General features: G+C 45.8%; 1 protein-coding gene across 1 annotated transcript in view; it reads left to right on the top strand.

Annotated features, from left to right (window-relative positions):
* LOC139182108 (EKC/KEOPS complex subunit LAGE3-like) overlaps positions 1 to 12,491 on the top strand; it is a 47,903-nt gene extending 35,412 nt beyond the window's left edge. The window contains exons 2-4 of the mRNA XM_070785574.1: positions 11,100 to 11,338; positions 11,855 to 11,980; positions 12,195 to 12,491. Of these exons, the coding sequence (XP_070641675.1) occupies positions 11,100 to 11,338; positions 11,855 to 11,980; positions 12,195 to 12,324 (495 nt within the window). The 3' untranslated portion in view covers positions 12,325 to 12,491. The remainder of the gene's footprint in view (positions 1 to 11,099; positions 11,339 to 11,854; positions 11,981 to 12,194) is intronic.
* Positions 12,492 to 12,942: the final 451 nt, after the last annotated feature.

Here is a 12,942-nt window from a genome sequence, read left to right as displayed (position 1 = left end):
AACGGGCTCTCAAGAGTCTTCTCCAGCATGACAATTTGTGCCTATCAATTCTTTGGTGCTCAGCCTTCTTTGTGGTCCAACTCTCATATCCATACATGGCTACTGGAAAAATCACAGTTTTGACCATGCAGACCTTTCTCAGCAAAGTGATATGTCTGCTTTTTAAAACACCGTCTACGTTTGTCAAGCCAGCATCTTTTAATTTCATCTGCAGTGATTTTGAAGCCCAAGAAAATAAAGTCTGTCATTGTTTCCATTGTTTCCCCATCTATTTGCCATGAAGTGATGAGACCGGATGCCATGATCTTTGTTTTCTTAATGTTGAGTTTTAAGTCAGCTTTTTCACTCTGCTCTTTCACCTTCAAGTGTGTGCTAATATGTGTAAATGAAGAAATGTGTTCATGTGAGATATGAGTGTGTCTTTTATGTGAATTGTGTGAATGAGTGAATGTATGCATTGGTGGTCTCAAAATATGTGTGTTTACATGTGTGTGAGAATTGAGGATGCTTGTGTCAGTGAATGTGTGAATATATGCATATGAGCACAAATTTGTTTTAGTGAATTTGTAAGCATATTCAGGGGTGACAGCAGGTACGTGTGTGTGAGAGAACACAGAGATGTTTGCGCATGTGTATATGAATATGGGCATAAGACTGGACATGTGATTTGTACAAATCATCATATGTAAGAGTATACATGTGTATGATTTCATTAATACGTGTGCATGGTTGAATGTGTTAACATTTGAGTGTGTCATCATGTTGAGATGGGGATGCCCATAAGGGTGACTGAATGTATGAGTATGTTTCTGCTTGTAAAACGAGCATGTGTGAATGTGTTCGGTGTGTGAATGAATTTGTGGACGTGTTCGTATGAGCAAAGAAACGTGTGAGCAAGTCTGTTGGATTGAGCGTGTGAACATGTGGATGGTAAGTGCATCTATGTGTGTTAGTAAATTTGTAAGCATGCTGTGAGTGCGTGGGCGTTCATCTTTAAGCATGTTAATGTGTGAGTATACTTATGTGTGTGATTGTGTGAGCATTTATAAGTGTGAGCAGGTTCATGTACAAATGAACACATGAGCATGGTCCTTTGTGACCATCTTATTTTATGGAAGTAAAAGCGTGAGTCTGCCTATGTAAGGGAAAATGACTTGGTTTTGTGTGTGAGTGATTTTGTGAACGTGTTCTTGCGAGTGAATAAGTGCATTACGCTCATGTGAGTGAATGGTCGAGCATGTTTGTGTGAGAGAATGTTGAAGACTGTGTATGTGAGTGTGACTATGAGTTAATCTGTCATTTTACCCTTCTGACTGAGTGAACTATGAGCATGATATTGCAAGTAACAACATGTGTGCATGTATATTACTAATTTTGCTGTTTAAGTAAATTCATAAGTTTAGTTGTATGTTTGAATATACGTATGTATATGAGCGAGTGGTAGTCAAGTTTTATATTTAATATGTTGATATGCATCTGTGACTTGGTATGTGAATATGCACAAGGGGTTATGTGTGTCTGCGTTGTTTAAACCGTATTTGTGTTGGTAACTGAATATGTGAGTGTGTGTGAGCATAAATTATAGAACACACATGAGTATACGTATGTGTTGATACATATGAGTGAGCATATTTAGGTGAGTAAATATGTGTATAGCCATTTTGGTCTGAGTATATTTGTTTGAGTGAATGAATGAGAACATATGTGTGAGTATGTCAGTGTACCCTCCATTTTGAGTCAATCTCTGATCAAGAACATATCGATGAATAAATATGTGTGCATGTATGAGACTGATGTGAGCCCATTCATGGATAAGAGTGTTGGTGTGAGTATATTTGTGTGTTAATACCTATTGGTAGCTATTCATGTGCATGAGTAAAACTGCGAATTTGTACATGGATGTTAGTTTGTTCATGTGTATGAATTAATGTGTAATGTAAGCATACTAGTTTGCATGGCGTTGCTAATGTATGTGTAAATTTATGAGTGAACATGTGAGCATATACTTGTTAGTGGGTATGTACATCTGTGGGTATCTGAATGTGTGAGCTTCATGATGAGTGTGAAAATGTTTATCTGCAATTGAAAAGGTGAATGTGTTCTTGTTTATGTTAATTTGCATGTGTGAAGGGATTTGAGAGTGTATGTATGTGCAGGATCTGTGCATGTGAGCTCATATTACACTGTCTTTATGTTGGAATAAATTTGTCATCATGTTTGTGTGAGTGAATGGATGTTTGAGCACCTTCATACGAAGGCAATGGCACCCCACTCCAGTACTCTTGCCTGGAAAATCCCATGGATGGAGGAGCCTGGTAGGCTACAGTCCATGGGGTCGCTAGAGTCAGACACAACTGAGCGACTTCACTTTCACTTTTCACTTTCATGCATTGGAGAAGGAAATGGAAACCCACTCCAGCGTTCTTGCCTGGAGAATCCCAGGGACAGGGGAGCCTGGTGGGCTGCCGTCTATGGGGTCGCACAGAGTCGGACACGACTGAAGTGACTTAGCCTGCATATGAGTGAATGTTGCAAGTGTATTTATGTGAGCTTCTTATGGAAGAATATATTTCTGTGAGTGAATGTGTAAGTGTGTGTTTGGAAGCATGTCCACCTGCAAGTGAATGTGTAAGAACGTCCTCATTTGTGTTTACATGCACATATGAGGAAATGTGTGTGAACATGTGACATATATGAATAGTCTTGTGTGTGAGTGATATTGTAACCATGTCCTTGTAAGTAAATACATGCGTGAACATATTTTATGAGTGTCATTCAGTATACATGTTAAGTATGCTCATGCCTGTTAGTGAATATATGAACATTATTTGCCTCTGAGAGAGTTAATATGTGGGTATATTTGACTATGCGAGTGAATTTGTACGGAAGTATATGCATGAGTGTATAATATGGGAGGATAATAATTTCTATAGTGAGTGTGTATGTTCATACATGGGAGCAGGTACTCTGGGGAGTTAACATGTGAGTATATTTGTATACAGAAAAAGTGAAAGTTGCTCAGTCATGTCTGACTTTGCGACCCCATGGACTATATGGTCCATGGAATTCTCCAGGCCAGAATACTGGAGTGGGAAGCCTTTCCCTTCTCCAGGGGATCTTCCCAACCCAGGGATCGAACCCAGGTCTCCCACATTGCAGGCGGATGCTTTACCAGCTGAGCCACAAGGGAAGCCCAAGAATGCTCGAGTGGGTGGCCTATCCCTTTTCCAGCCAATCTTCCTGACCCAGGAATCAAACTGAGGTCTCCTGCATTGCAGGCAGATTCTTTACCAACTGAGCTATCAGGAAGCCCCTTGTATATACAGTGACTGTATATGTGTGTATGTGATCAGGATCATAGTTTTGACTGTTGGGCGTCAGCATGTGTTTGTGAGTGTATGGTGTATGTGTCAGTCTGTGTGTGAGAATAAATCTGTTTGATGTTAAGAGTGACTAAATGTACAAGCGTATCCTTATGTGAGGGTGTTAACATGTGCATGAATGTGTGAGCATATTCATATATATGAAGGATTGAGTGTGTTTGTGTCCAAATGTATGTGTAAAGATGTTCATGGATGATCGTGCAACCAGCCTGATAAAGTGAGAATATATTTGTGTGTGACAGAATAGGTCGTTTTATTTGTGAGTAGGATAAATACATGGGTATAAGTGAATATGTGGATGTGTTCACATAAGCAAATACAAGCATGCCAGTGTATAAGTAAATTTGTGAGCAAACTCATGCAATTGAGTGAATGTATAAACGTGCATATACTGGAGTCTGTGTCTGTATGAATTCTTGAGTATCTTATTGCATCAGTGAATAGTGAGCATGTACGTATATGTGAGCATGTTAATGGGACAATGAGAATGGATGTGTGGGGAAGTGATTTTATGTGAGAGTGGCTATGTATGTGAATGAATTTGTAGCATGTGTGCATGTGTGAGACTGCTGAGTAAGGGAGCACATTAACATCAAGTATGCTATTGTGTGAGAGTGAACATGTCAGTGTGTGGATGTGTATGAATGAATGTAAGTGACCTTATGTGTGATCATATTCGTGTGTGCAACTGAATTCATAAGCATTGTCATGTATGTGAGCATGTTACTATATTTGGGTATCTGAATATTTAGAGGTATGTTCATATGCTAGAGCATGTACAAGTGCTAGTAAATCTGTGAGTATGTGAGCACATGCATGTAAATCTTTCAGCATGTTTGATTGCATAAGCTCGTTAACATGTAATTATATTTAAATGAGTGAATGTGTGTGTATGAATTAATCTGAATGTATGGCTTAAAACTCAACATTCAGAAAACTAAGATCATGGCATCGGGTCCCATCACCTCATGGCAAATCGATGGGGAAACAGGGGAAACAGTGGTTGACCTTCTGAAGGAGATCAGCCCTGGGATTTCTTTGGAAGGAATGATGCTAAAGCTGAAACTCCAGTACTTTGGCCACCTATTGCGAAGAGCTGACTCATTGGAAAAGACTCTGATGCTGGGAGGGATTGGAGGCACGAGGAGAAGGGGACGACAGAGGATGAGATGGCTGGATGGCATCACCGACTCGATGGACGTGAGTCTGGGTGAACTCCGTGAGTTGGTGATGGACAGGGAGGCCTGGCGTGCTGCGATTCATGGGGTCGCAGAGTCGGACACGGCTGAGCGACTGATCTGATCTGATCTGAAAATCACTGCAGATGGTGACTGTAGTCATGAAATTGAAAGATGCTTGCTCCTTGGAAGAAACCCTATGACCAATCTGGACAGCGTATTAAAAAGCAGAGACATTACTTTGCCAACAAAAGTCTGTCTAGTCAAAGCTATGGTTTTTCCAGCAGTCATGTGTGTGAGAGTTGGACTATAAAGAAAGCTAAGCACCAAAGAATTGATGCTTTTGAACTGTGGTGTTGGAGAAGACTCTTGAGAGTCCCTTGGACTGCAAGGAGATCCAACCAGTCCATCCTAAAGGAAATCAGTCCTGAATATTCACTGGAAGGACTGATGATGAAGCTGAAACTCCAATACTTTGGCCACCTGATGTGAAGAACTGACTCATTTGAAAAGACCCTGATGCTGGGAAAGACTGAATGCGGGAGGAGAAGGGGACGACAGAGGATGAGATGGTTGGATGGCATCACTGACTCAATGGACACGAGTTTGAGCAAGCTCCGGGAGTTGATGATGGACAGGTTAGCCTGGGGTGCTGCAGTCCATGGAGTCGCAAAGAGTCAGACATGACTGAATGACTGAACTGAACTGAACTGATCCATATGCATGAGTGAAAGTGTGGACTTTATGGTGCGTGATCATGTTTTGGGGGTAAGTGAATAAGTGTGCATGTCTGTCTGTGGGTGTGTTAATGTGTACAAGTAAGTGAAGGTATGAGTTTTACATATGAGCATATTTGAGTGTGTGTGAGTGAATCTGTGGGCATCTTCATTTTAGGGAGTGAATATGTGACCAAGTTTGCATGAAGAAAGGAATGTGTAGGCATATTTGTGTATGTGGATGTGTGGTCATATGTGTTTGTGTATGTGTTTCTATGTGTGAGTGACTTTGTGAGCATGGTGTTGTAAGTGAACATGTGAGCTTGTTATTGTGAGTCTGTGTATATGAATGCATGCATTTTGTGAGTATGTACGACTGAGTGAATTTTTTTAGCATATTTGTGTATGTGTGCAAATGTACATCAATAACTGATGAGTATATTTACATATGAGAACACTGTGCAAGTGTTACTGAAGATGTAATTATGTACAAATTACTGAAGGGTATCTATGTGTGAGTGAATTGGTAAGCATGTTTGTGTGTGTGAGTGAATGTTTGACGATGTGGGTGTAACTATGTTTAAGTCAAGTATGTTCATGAGTGAAAATGTGACTGTGTCAATGTATGTGAGAATGTGTGAACGACTTTGTGTGCATGATCATATTTGGCAAGTGAATGAGCACTCTCACATATGTGAACATGAAGGTTTCAACTGTGTTAGTTGCTCAGTCACGTCCGAATCTTTGCAACCCCATGGCTTGCCAGGATCCTCTGGCAATGAAACTCTCCAGGCAAGAATACTAGTGTGGGTAGCCATTCCCTTCACCATGGGATCTTCCTGACACAGGGATTAAACCTGGGTCTCCTGCATTGAAAGTGAAGAAAGTAAAAGCGTTACTCACTCAGTCATGTCCGATTCTTTGCGACCCCATGGACTATAGTCTGCCAGCCTCCTCTGTCCATGAAATTCTTCAGGGAAGAATACTGGAATGGGTACCATTCCCTTCTCCAGGGGATCTTCCCAATCCATGGATCAAACCCAGGTCTCCTGCATCGCAGGCGGATTCTTTACCAGGTAAGCCCCTAGGGAAGCCCTCTCCTGCACTGAAGGCAGATTCTTTACTGTCTAAGCCACCATTATGTATGTCCATGAATTTGTGAGGGCTTCCCCCGTGGCTACCATGGGGTCGCAAAAGAGTCAGACACAGCTTAGCAAATAAATGACGAATTTGTGAACATGTGTGTGATAAATATGTGTCTCCATGAGTGTGAGCATATTAGTGTGAGACAGGGAATGTTTGAGTGTCACCCTGAATGAATAAATAAGCATGCCAATTCATATGTCATTTTATTAATGTGAATAATATTCCTATGATTAAGGGTCTGTGGGTTCACATTTATGAATGTACTTATGGTCATGTGCATGGATTTTAGCACATTTGTTCACGTAAGCTAATGTATAAGTAAGCTCGTTTGTGTGGGACTGTAAATATGTGAGTATATTTGTGGGAGGAATTTATGACAGCGTGCATGTGAGTAGATGTGGTGAATGTGAGGATGTTCCTGTGTGTGTATTAATGTATACATGTAAGTGAATGGGTGTGTGTGCATGGGACCATATATGAGTATGTGTATCAGTGTGAGCTTATTCAAGTGTGAGTGAATATATGAACATGTTCATGTGTGAGGGTAAACTTGTGAATATAATTGTGAGTGAATGTGTGAGCATGTTTCGAGAGTAAGTAAATGTGAGAGGAATGTATGCATGTGAACAAGTCTGTGGCATTGGAGAGTTCTGGCTCGCATGGTTTGGGTTGGCAAATACTTGGGAGAGTTCAGCTGCTACGTAAAAATATGAAATTTAGGGCCTAGACCAAGTATGAGAAATATTTTCCAGGCTCAGGCAAGGGGAAGCTTGAGATAGGGGAAGCCGCTTGGTTCTCTTACAGGCCCACTGGGCTATCTCTGCTGCCTTTGTTGCTATAAAGGTGATTTTACAGCTTACTACTATTCGACGTCCATAGAGAAGGGAATAGCAACTCGCTCCTGTATTCTTGCCTGTAGAATCCCAAGCACAGAGGAGCCTGGCGGGCTACAGTCCATGGGGTTGCAAAAAGTCAGGCACGACTGAATGACTAACACACACACACACACACACACACACACACACACACACTTCAAGGTGATATGAATAGAAGCATAAGGCTTTACAGTCAAACAAGACTGCATGTTATCCACCTTGCATTAGGTACCTGGGTCAGATAAACTGGTTACAGACTCAGCCCACCAGTGCTCACATACTTACATAGATTAGCTTCTGGATATTCATGGGGAGGGGAACAAGCTCATTTTAATAAATGAGATTTATGGGGGAACTTGGCCAAGGAGAGGTATATGCTATGCTACATGCACTAAAATCAGGTTGGCAGAAGAAAGTCCAGAATGTGGTTAAATTTGCCATCTTATGTATTGCCGTGACTAAGGCAATAAGAAGGCCTATTCTGGCGGGCAATTGTATGTTCCTTCTTGTTCAGATTGGTGTGATTATTGCTTGAGTTTCCTACCAAGTACCCATTACAAATAGCCTGGTGGGCCAAGTTATTTCAAAAATCGGTATTAACTATATTATACATTTGGCCCATTAGGTCCCTCTGGGGGAATTTTTCTTTGGCAGCTGTGTGTGTGTGGGTGTGGGTGTGGGTGTGTGTGTGTTAGTCGCTCAGTCATGTCCGACTCTTTGCAACCCCATGGACTGTAACCTGCCAGGCTTCTATATCCATGGGATTGTCCAGGCAAGAATACTGGAGTGGACCGCCATTCCCTTCTCCAGAGGATCTTCCTGACCCAGGGATCGAACCCTGGTCTCCTGAATCGCAGGCAGATTCTTAACGGTTTGAGCTACAGCGAAGTCTTTGGCAGCTGTTTATGTTACTTTTATAGCCTCAGAGGTGGCCTCTTGGGAGGTGGTCATGTGACTAACTCAGTAGATTTCCTCCCAGGTCACCTTTGCTACTGGGCTTATCATTATTGTTCTGTAAGACAGGATGGGTATGTTTTAAGATACCCCAGAAGAGTAAAATTGGGCTGCAATTTCCCTCAAGTACTTCCCAAGTCCTTATTAATGATGCTCTTGGTAAGCCTGATGAATTTTTAATAGTTGTAAACAAGTAGCGTCAATTTGGATGGAAAAACTCTCATATAGAGAGTGGATAGGTGGCTCTTTGGGATTTGAAAATTTTCAATTTTCAGGAGAATTTTCTTTGCTGTCACACTCAAAGGCTATGATTGTTTCCTGTGGGCAGTAAGCATTGGAGTTGTTGAAAGGCCCACTCCCACTGAGTGTGATGGAAACCTTGAAGTTGGTATTGGAAAGCTAGAAAAGAACTCCCAGACTGGATGAAGCTTCTGACTCTTTAGACATGCCTTGACCTGGATATTATGTTGTATACATTCATTTCCTAATAAGTATACAGCGTGTGTGTGTGTGTGTGTGCATACATATATACAAATACAAATTATAAGTGGCCATGGGGTTTCCCTGGTAGATCAGTGGTAAAGAATCCACCTGCCAAAGTTTTAAGGTTTTGAACCCTGTCGAGGAAGATCCCACGTAGCGTGGAGCAGCTAAGTCTGTGCACCACAACTATTAAGAATGTGCTTGGGAGCCCAGGAACTGCAACTATTGAGCTCATGAGCAACAACTATGAAGCCCACATGCCCTAGAGCTCGAGCTCGACAATAAGAGGAGTCACCATAATGAGAAGCCCTGCACTACAACGAATTATAGGCCCACTTGCCACAACTAAAGAAAAGCCCGTGCAGCAACAAAGACCTAGTACAGCAAAAATAAATACGGCAATATATAAAGCACTAGGACCAAAAAAGATCTATCCCAGGAATGAAGGATTGGTTATGCATTAAAATATCTTCAACCAGCATTATTCATCACATGAAGAAAACACAGGAGAAAAACCATATGATCATTTGGATAGATGCCGCAAAAGCATTTGACGATATTCGAGAACCACTATCTTAAAAACTCTTGGAAACCTAGGACTACAAACAGACTTTCTTAATCTGATCAAGGTCACCTACAAAACTCCTACAACTAAAGGTGATAATGGAGGAAAATCGAATCCCTACACTGTGGGTGGGGACGGCTGCTGGCCTTCGATTTGGAGGCCACCGAGAGGCCTATCCAGCCAGGCAGTGAGGATCAAGCGGACTGATTGAAGTAACCTGTCCCCTCCTCGGGCAGTGGCCCTGATCCACTCGCCTCCCGTGGCACCAGTGGTTCCCCGGCAGACGCACACCCCCTATCAGAGAGTGGCGCCCGAGCCCCGTCATCGCCCCCAGCAGCACTGTGTCTGTTGACTTGACCCCTTCCAGACACAGACATAGACCAGCACCCAGCAGGCCAGCAGACACAGGGTCACCTTCCAGTTGAGGGCACCTGGCAGCTACAGCCCTCCGGAGAGCTACAAGACCTTGTTCCTGGAGAGGGAAGGCCCGGGAGAGTTGTGCCAGCAGAGGCCATGCGACTAGGGGTTTCCTGGAGGCCACTGTCCTTCCAGCAGCCCTGTGTGAGGCTGTTCGCACCGGTGCTTCTGGCGGGTCTGGGTAAGCCCCTAGCCTGGACTCCATGCCGTCTGTGTGCCTGCAGCCCCAAGAGGCCCAGCCCCATGCCATCTCCAGTGAGTCCAACAGTAGTCCTCGCTTCCCTCCTCAGGCGGCCAAGCACAGTCCACTCCGCATCCCTAGTCTCAGGACTCCAGGACCGGTTCCCCATGCACCACCATGCAAAGGCACCTGTGCGTGAACAAAGCACACAGAGATGCCAATCTGCATGCCTCTGACACGTGCTCTCTGTCTCACACACACACACGCACACCCCCCCCCATGTGCATGACCCTGTGCACAAACACACTTATACTCCCATGTGCATGCACCTGACCACATGCTCTCTCACACACAGGTACACACACATGTGCTAGCACCTGTGCATAGGCACTGCCTATCTTTCTCGGGCACACACACACACACAGACATGGACAGGCAGATGCCCATGTGTTGCACCTACCTAGAGACACACGAATGCACACGTCAGCTCCGTGTGGGACACCAGAGGGACAGACCAGGCGTGACACAAAGGGGCCCCACTGCCTTCCGGAAGTTGATGACAAGGATCTGCGCTCAGCAGGATGGTCACCTGTGAGCGTGGCCAGGTTGGCAACGGCACAGACTTGGAGGTGCACAGGGACCAGGGCTCACTTGGGGTTTGCAGGCTTGGACCAGAAACAGTCACGTGCGCTGCAGAGTGTGGCAGTGTCTGCCTGACCATGCGCACTAAGGAGGTGCCCCCCCACCCCCCTCCCCCACACACACACCCAGAGGCATCACCACTAAGCCGTTTACCAGGTCTCCGGGCCAAGGCAGGGCTGACTTAGAGCACCCAGACCACATGGGTGTGTGTCCGCACAGGCGGAAGGGGGCGACACGGCACACTAACGCATGAAATTTTAGCCGGGGGCGTCCATTGCCCGAGAGCCTGCAGTCACCGCGGGAACGAATGTTCGGTGGGAACCAATCGAGAGGCAGGACCAGGGTGAGTGTGTGCAGGCGCTCTGCCTATGCTGAGCTGCAGGTCGCAGTACACGCCTGGGTTCTGTAGGGAGGGTTCAGTCTTTCCGGCTGCGGAGGGAGTGGGAGACGGTTCAAGATGGAGTCCGACGCGCACGGTGGAGGAGCCAGCAGGGCAGCCGATGAACACCCAGGTGCCGTGGAATTTGCAGTGGGCACAGCACGTGGTAGCTGAAGCCAGCCGGGTGGTGCTGGTGGCCAGGATGACCCTGACGACCCAGCTGGCCCTGGTGATGCCGTCAGCCGTGGAGTTCATGGAGGCGCTGGTGACCTGGCTGGTCCCAGAGGCCCCAGCGCTGCAGGAGAGTCAGGTGGTGCAGCTGCTGCCATTCCGCACATCCCGGGGCCATCACACGCTCCAGGGCCTGGTGGAGATACTCCACCTGGAGCCGCAGTTCTGAGTAATCGAGCCGTCCAGTTGTATCCTATTTCAGGAACCCCAGCAGGCCAGGCGGCCGCGGGGGCCAGGATGTGAGCTAGGGGTGGTTTGGCGGGGGCGGGGGCGGGGGGGGGGCGGTTACAAGTGGTGCTAAAGTGTAGGAGGAGCGTACTCTGGGGGGCTGGAGGATATGGGTGAGGGGTGGTCTGGCTGTGAGGGGAAGACAGTGAGGAAAAGCACCCTGAAGGGAACCAGAGAGTCGGGAGGTGATATCCACGGTGTCTGCCAGTGGCCTTGTGGTAGAATGTGTGTTTCCGTGAGCAGGGAGCCTGTCGTACAGGCAAAATGAATAGTGTGGATGGTGGTGAGGAAAAGCAACCTGAAGGGTCCCAGAGGGTCGTGCAGTGATATCCGGGGTGTAACTCAGGGTATAGGCTGAGAGGTCCGGACTTTCTAGGCGGCCTCCTTGTGGGAGAAAGCGGGTCTCAGTGGGCAGGGATCCCGACGTACAGGCAAAATGAGAAATGCGGTTGGTGCCTTAACCTCATGTCCACCAGCAGCCTCACTGTGCCTTTCGCATCATACGTGGATGCGGGCCTTGCCCGCCACTTCCTGACTGTACGTACCCAACTGCGAGGGCCGATTCGGAAGGAGCTCGACGTTAATGGCCGCATGCTGGTTCTGTGAGTTCTAAAGGGGTCCAGGGCCGGGGAGAGGGTGGTGGGTGGTGGGTGGTGGCCAAGGCCAGTCTGGGCCCAGGAGGAGCCATAACGGACGGTTAAGCCTAAAGGAAAAGTGTGGTGCTCTGGGCTTGTCGGTGTGCGGGAACGGAGGGAGGACGTGCTCCTCTTCCTCCTTCTCGGAGGAAAGTTGAATGACATTTTCCCTCCCTTTCAGCCGATTGACTGCTGAAGACCCTGGCCTGCTCCAGAACTCCATCGTCTTCTGTCTGGAGCAGCTTTCCCTGGTGATGCGGTCCTTGCAGCACTTTGGGGGCCGTGTTTCTCGGCACAGAAGAGGGGTTTAAACCTAGCCTATGTGCCCTAGCTTCAGGCGTCGTTCCCCAGGGCGTTGCTTTCTGCAGTACTTTGATCGGGCTTCATCTTATGTCTGTGCTGCTTTTTGGGGCTCAGTGTCTACATAGTTGTTTGGTGATTGTTAACTGCGGAAAATAAAACTGAGCTTTTGTGCTGTCTCTGACTTTATTTTTAGCTTCTGCACTTCCTCATACTGCATGTGTCTTTCAGTTGGAGGGGAGGTTCTGAGATCCAAGTGTTCGAGGACTACAACGTAATTGAAGACAATGTAAGAAGTGGGAGAATAAGAAAGTTGTATACTGTCATTCGGTAATAATTTTGGAGTATTTTATGATTTTATAGTTATATTAAATGTTAAGAGTTACCAGAGGCCTTCCCTGGTGGCTCAGATGGTAAAGAATCTGCCTGCAGTGTGGTAGACCGGGTTCAAACTCCGGGTTGTGAATATCCTCTGGAGAAGGTAATGGCAATCCACTCCAGTATTTTTGCCTGGAGAAATCCTGGACAGTGGAGCTTGCAGGCTACAATTCATGGGCTTGCAAGGAGTTGGACTCCACAGAGCAAGTGCACTTTTCACTTTTCATTTAACACCTGAAGGATGTTGTTTC

This window comes from Bos indicus, unplaced genomic scaffold (assembly GCF_029378745.1).
Source record: "Bos indicus isolate NIAB-ARS_2022 breed Sahiwal x Tharparkar unplaced genomic scaffold, NIAB-ARS_B.indTharparkar_mat_pri_1.0 scaffold_92, whole genome shotgun sequence".
In the NCBI taxonomy this organism is placed as follows: domain Eukaryota; kingdom Metazoa; phylum Chordata; class Mammalia; order Artiodactyla; family Bovidae; genus Bos; species Bos indicus.
Note: the sequence above shows the minus strand (reverse complement) of the source record. Positions and strands in the feature narration are given on the sequence as shown.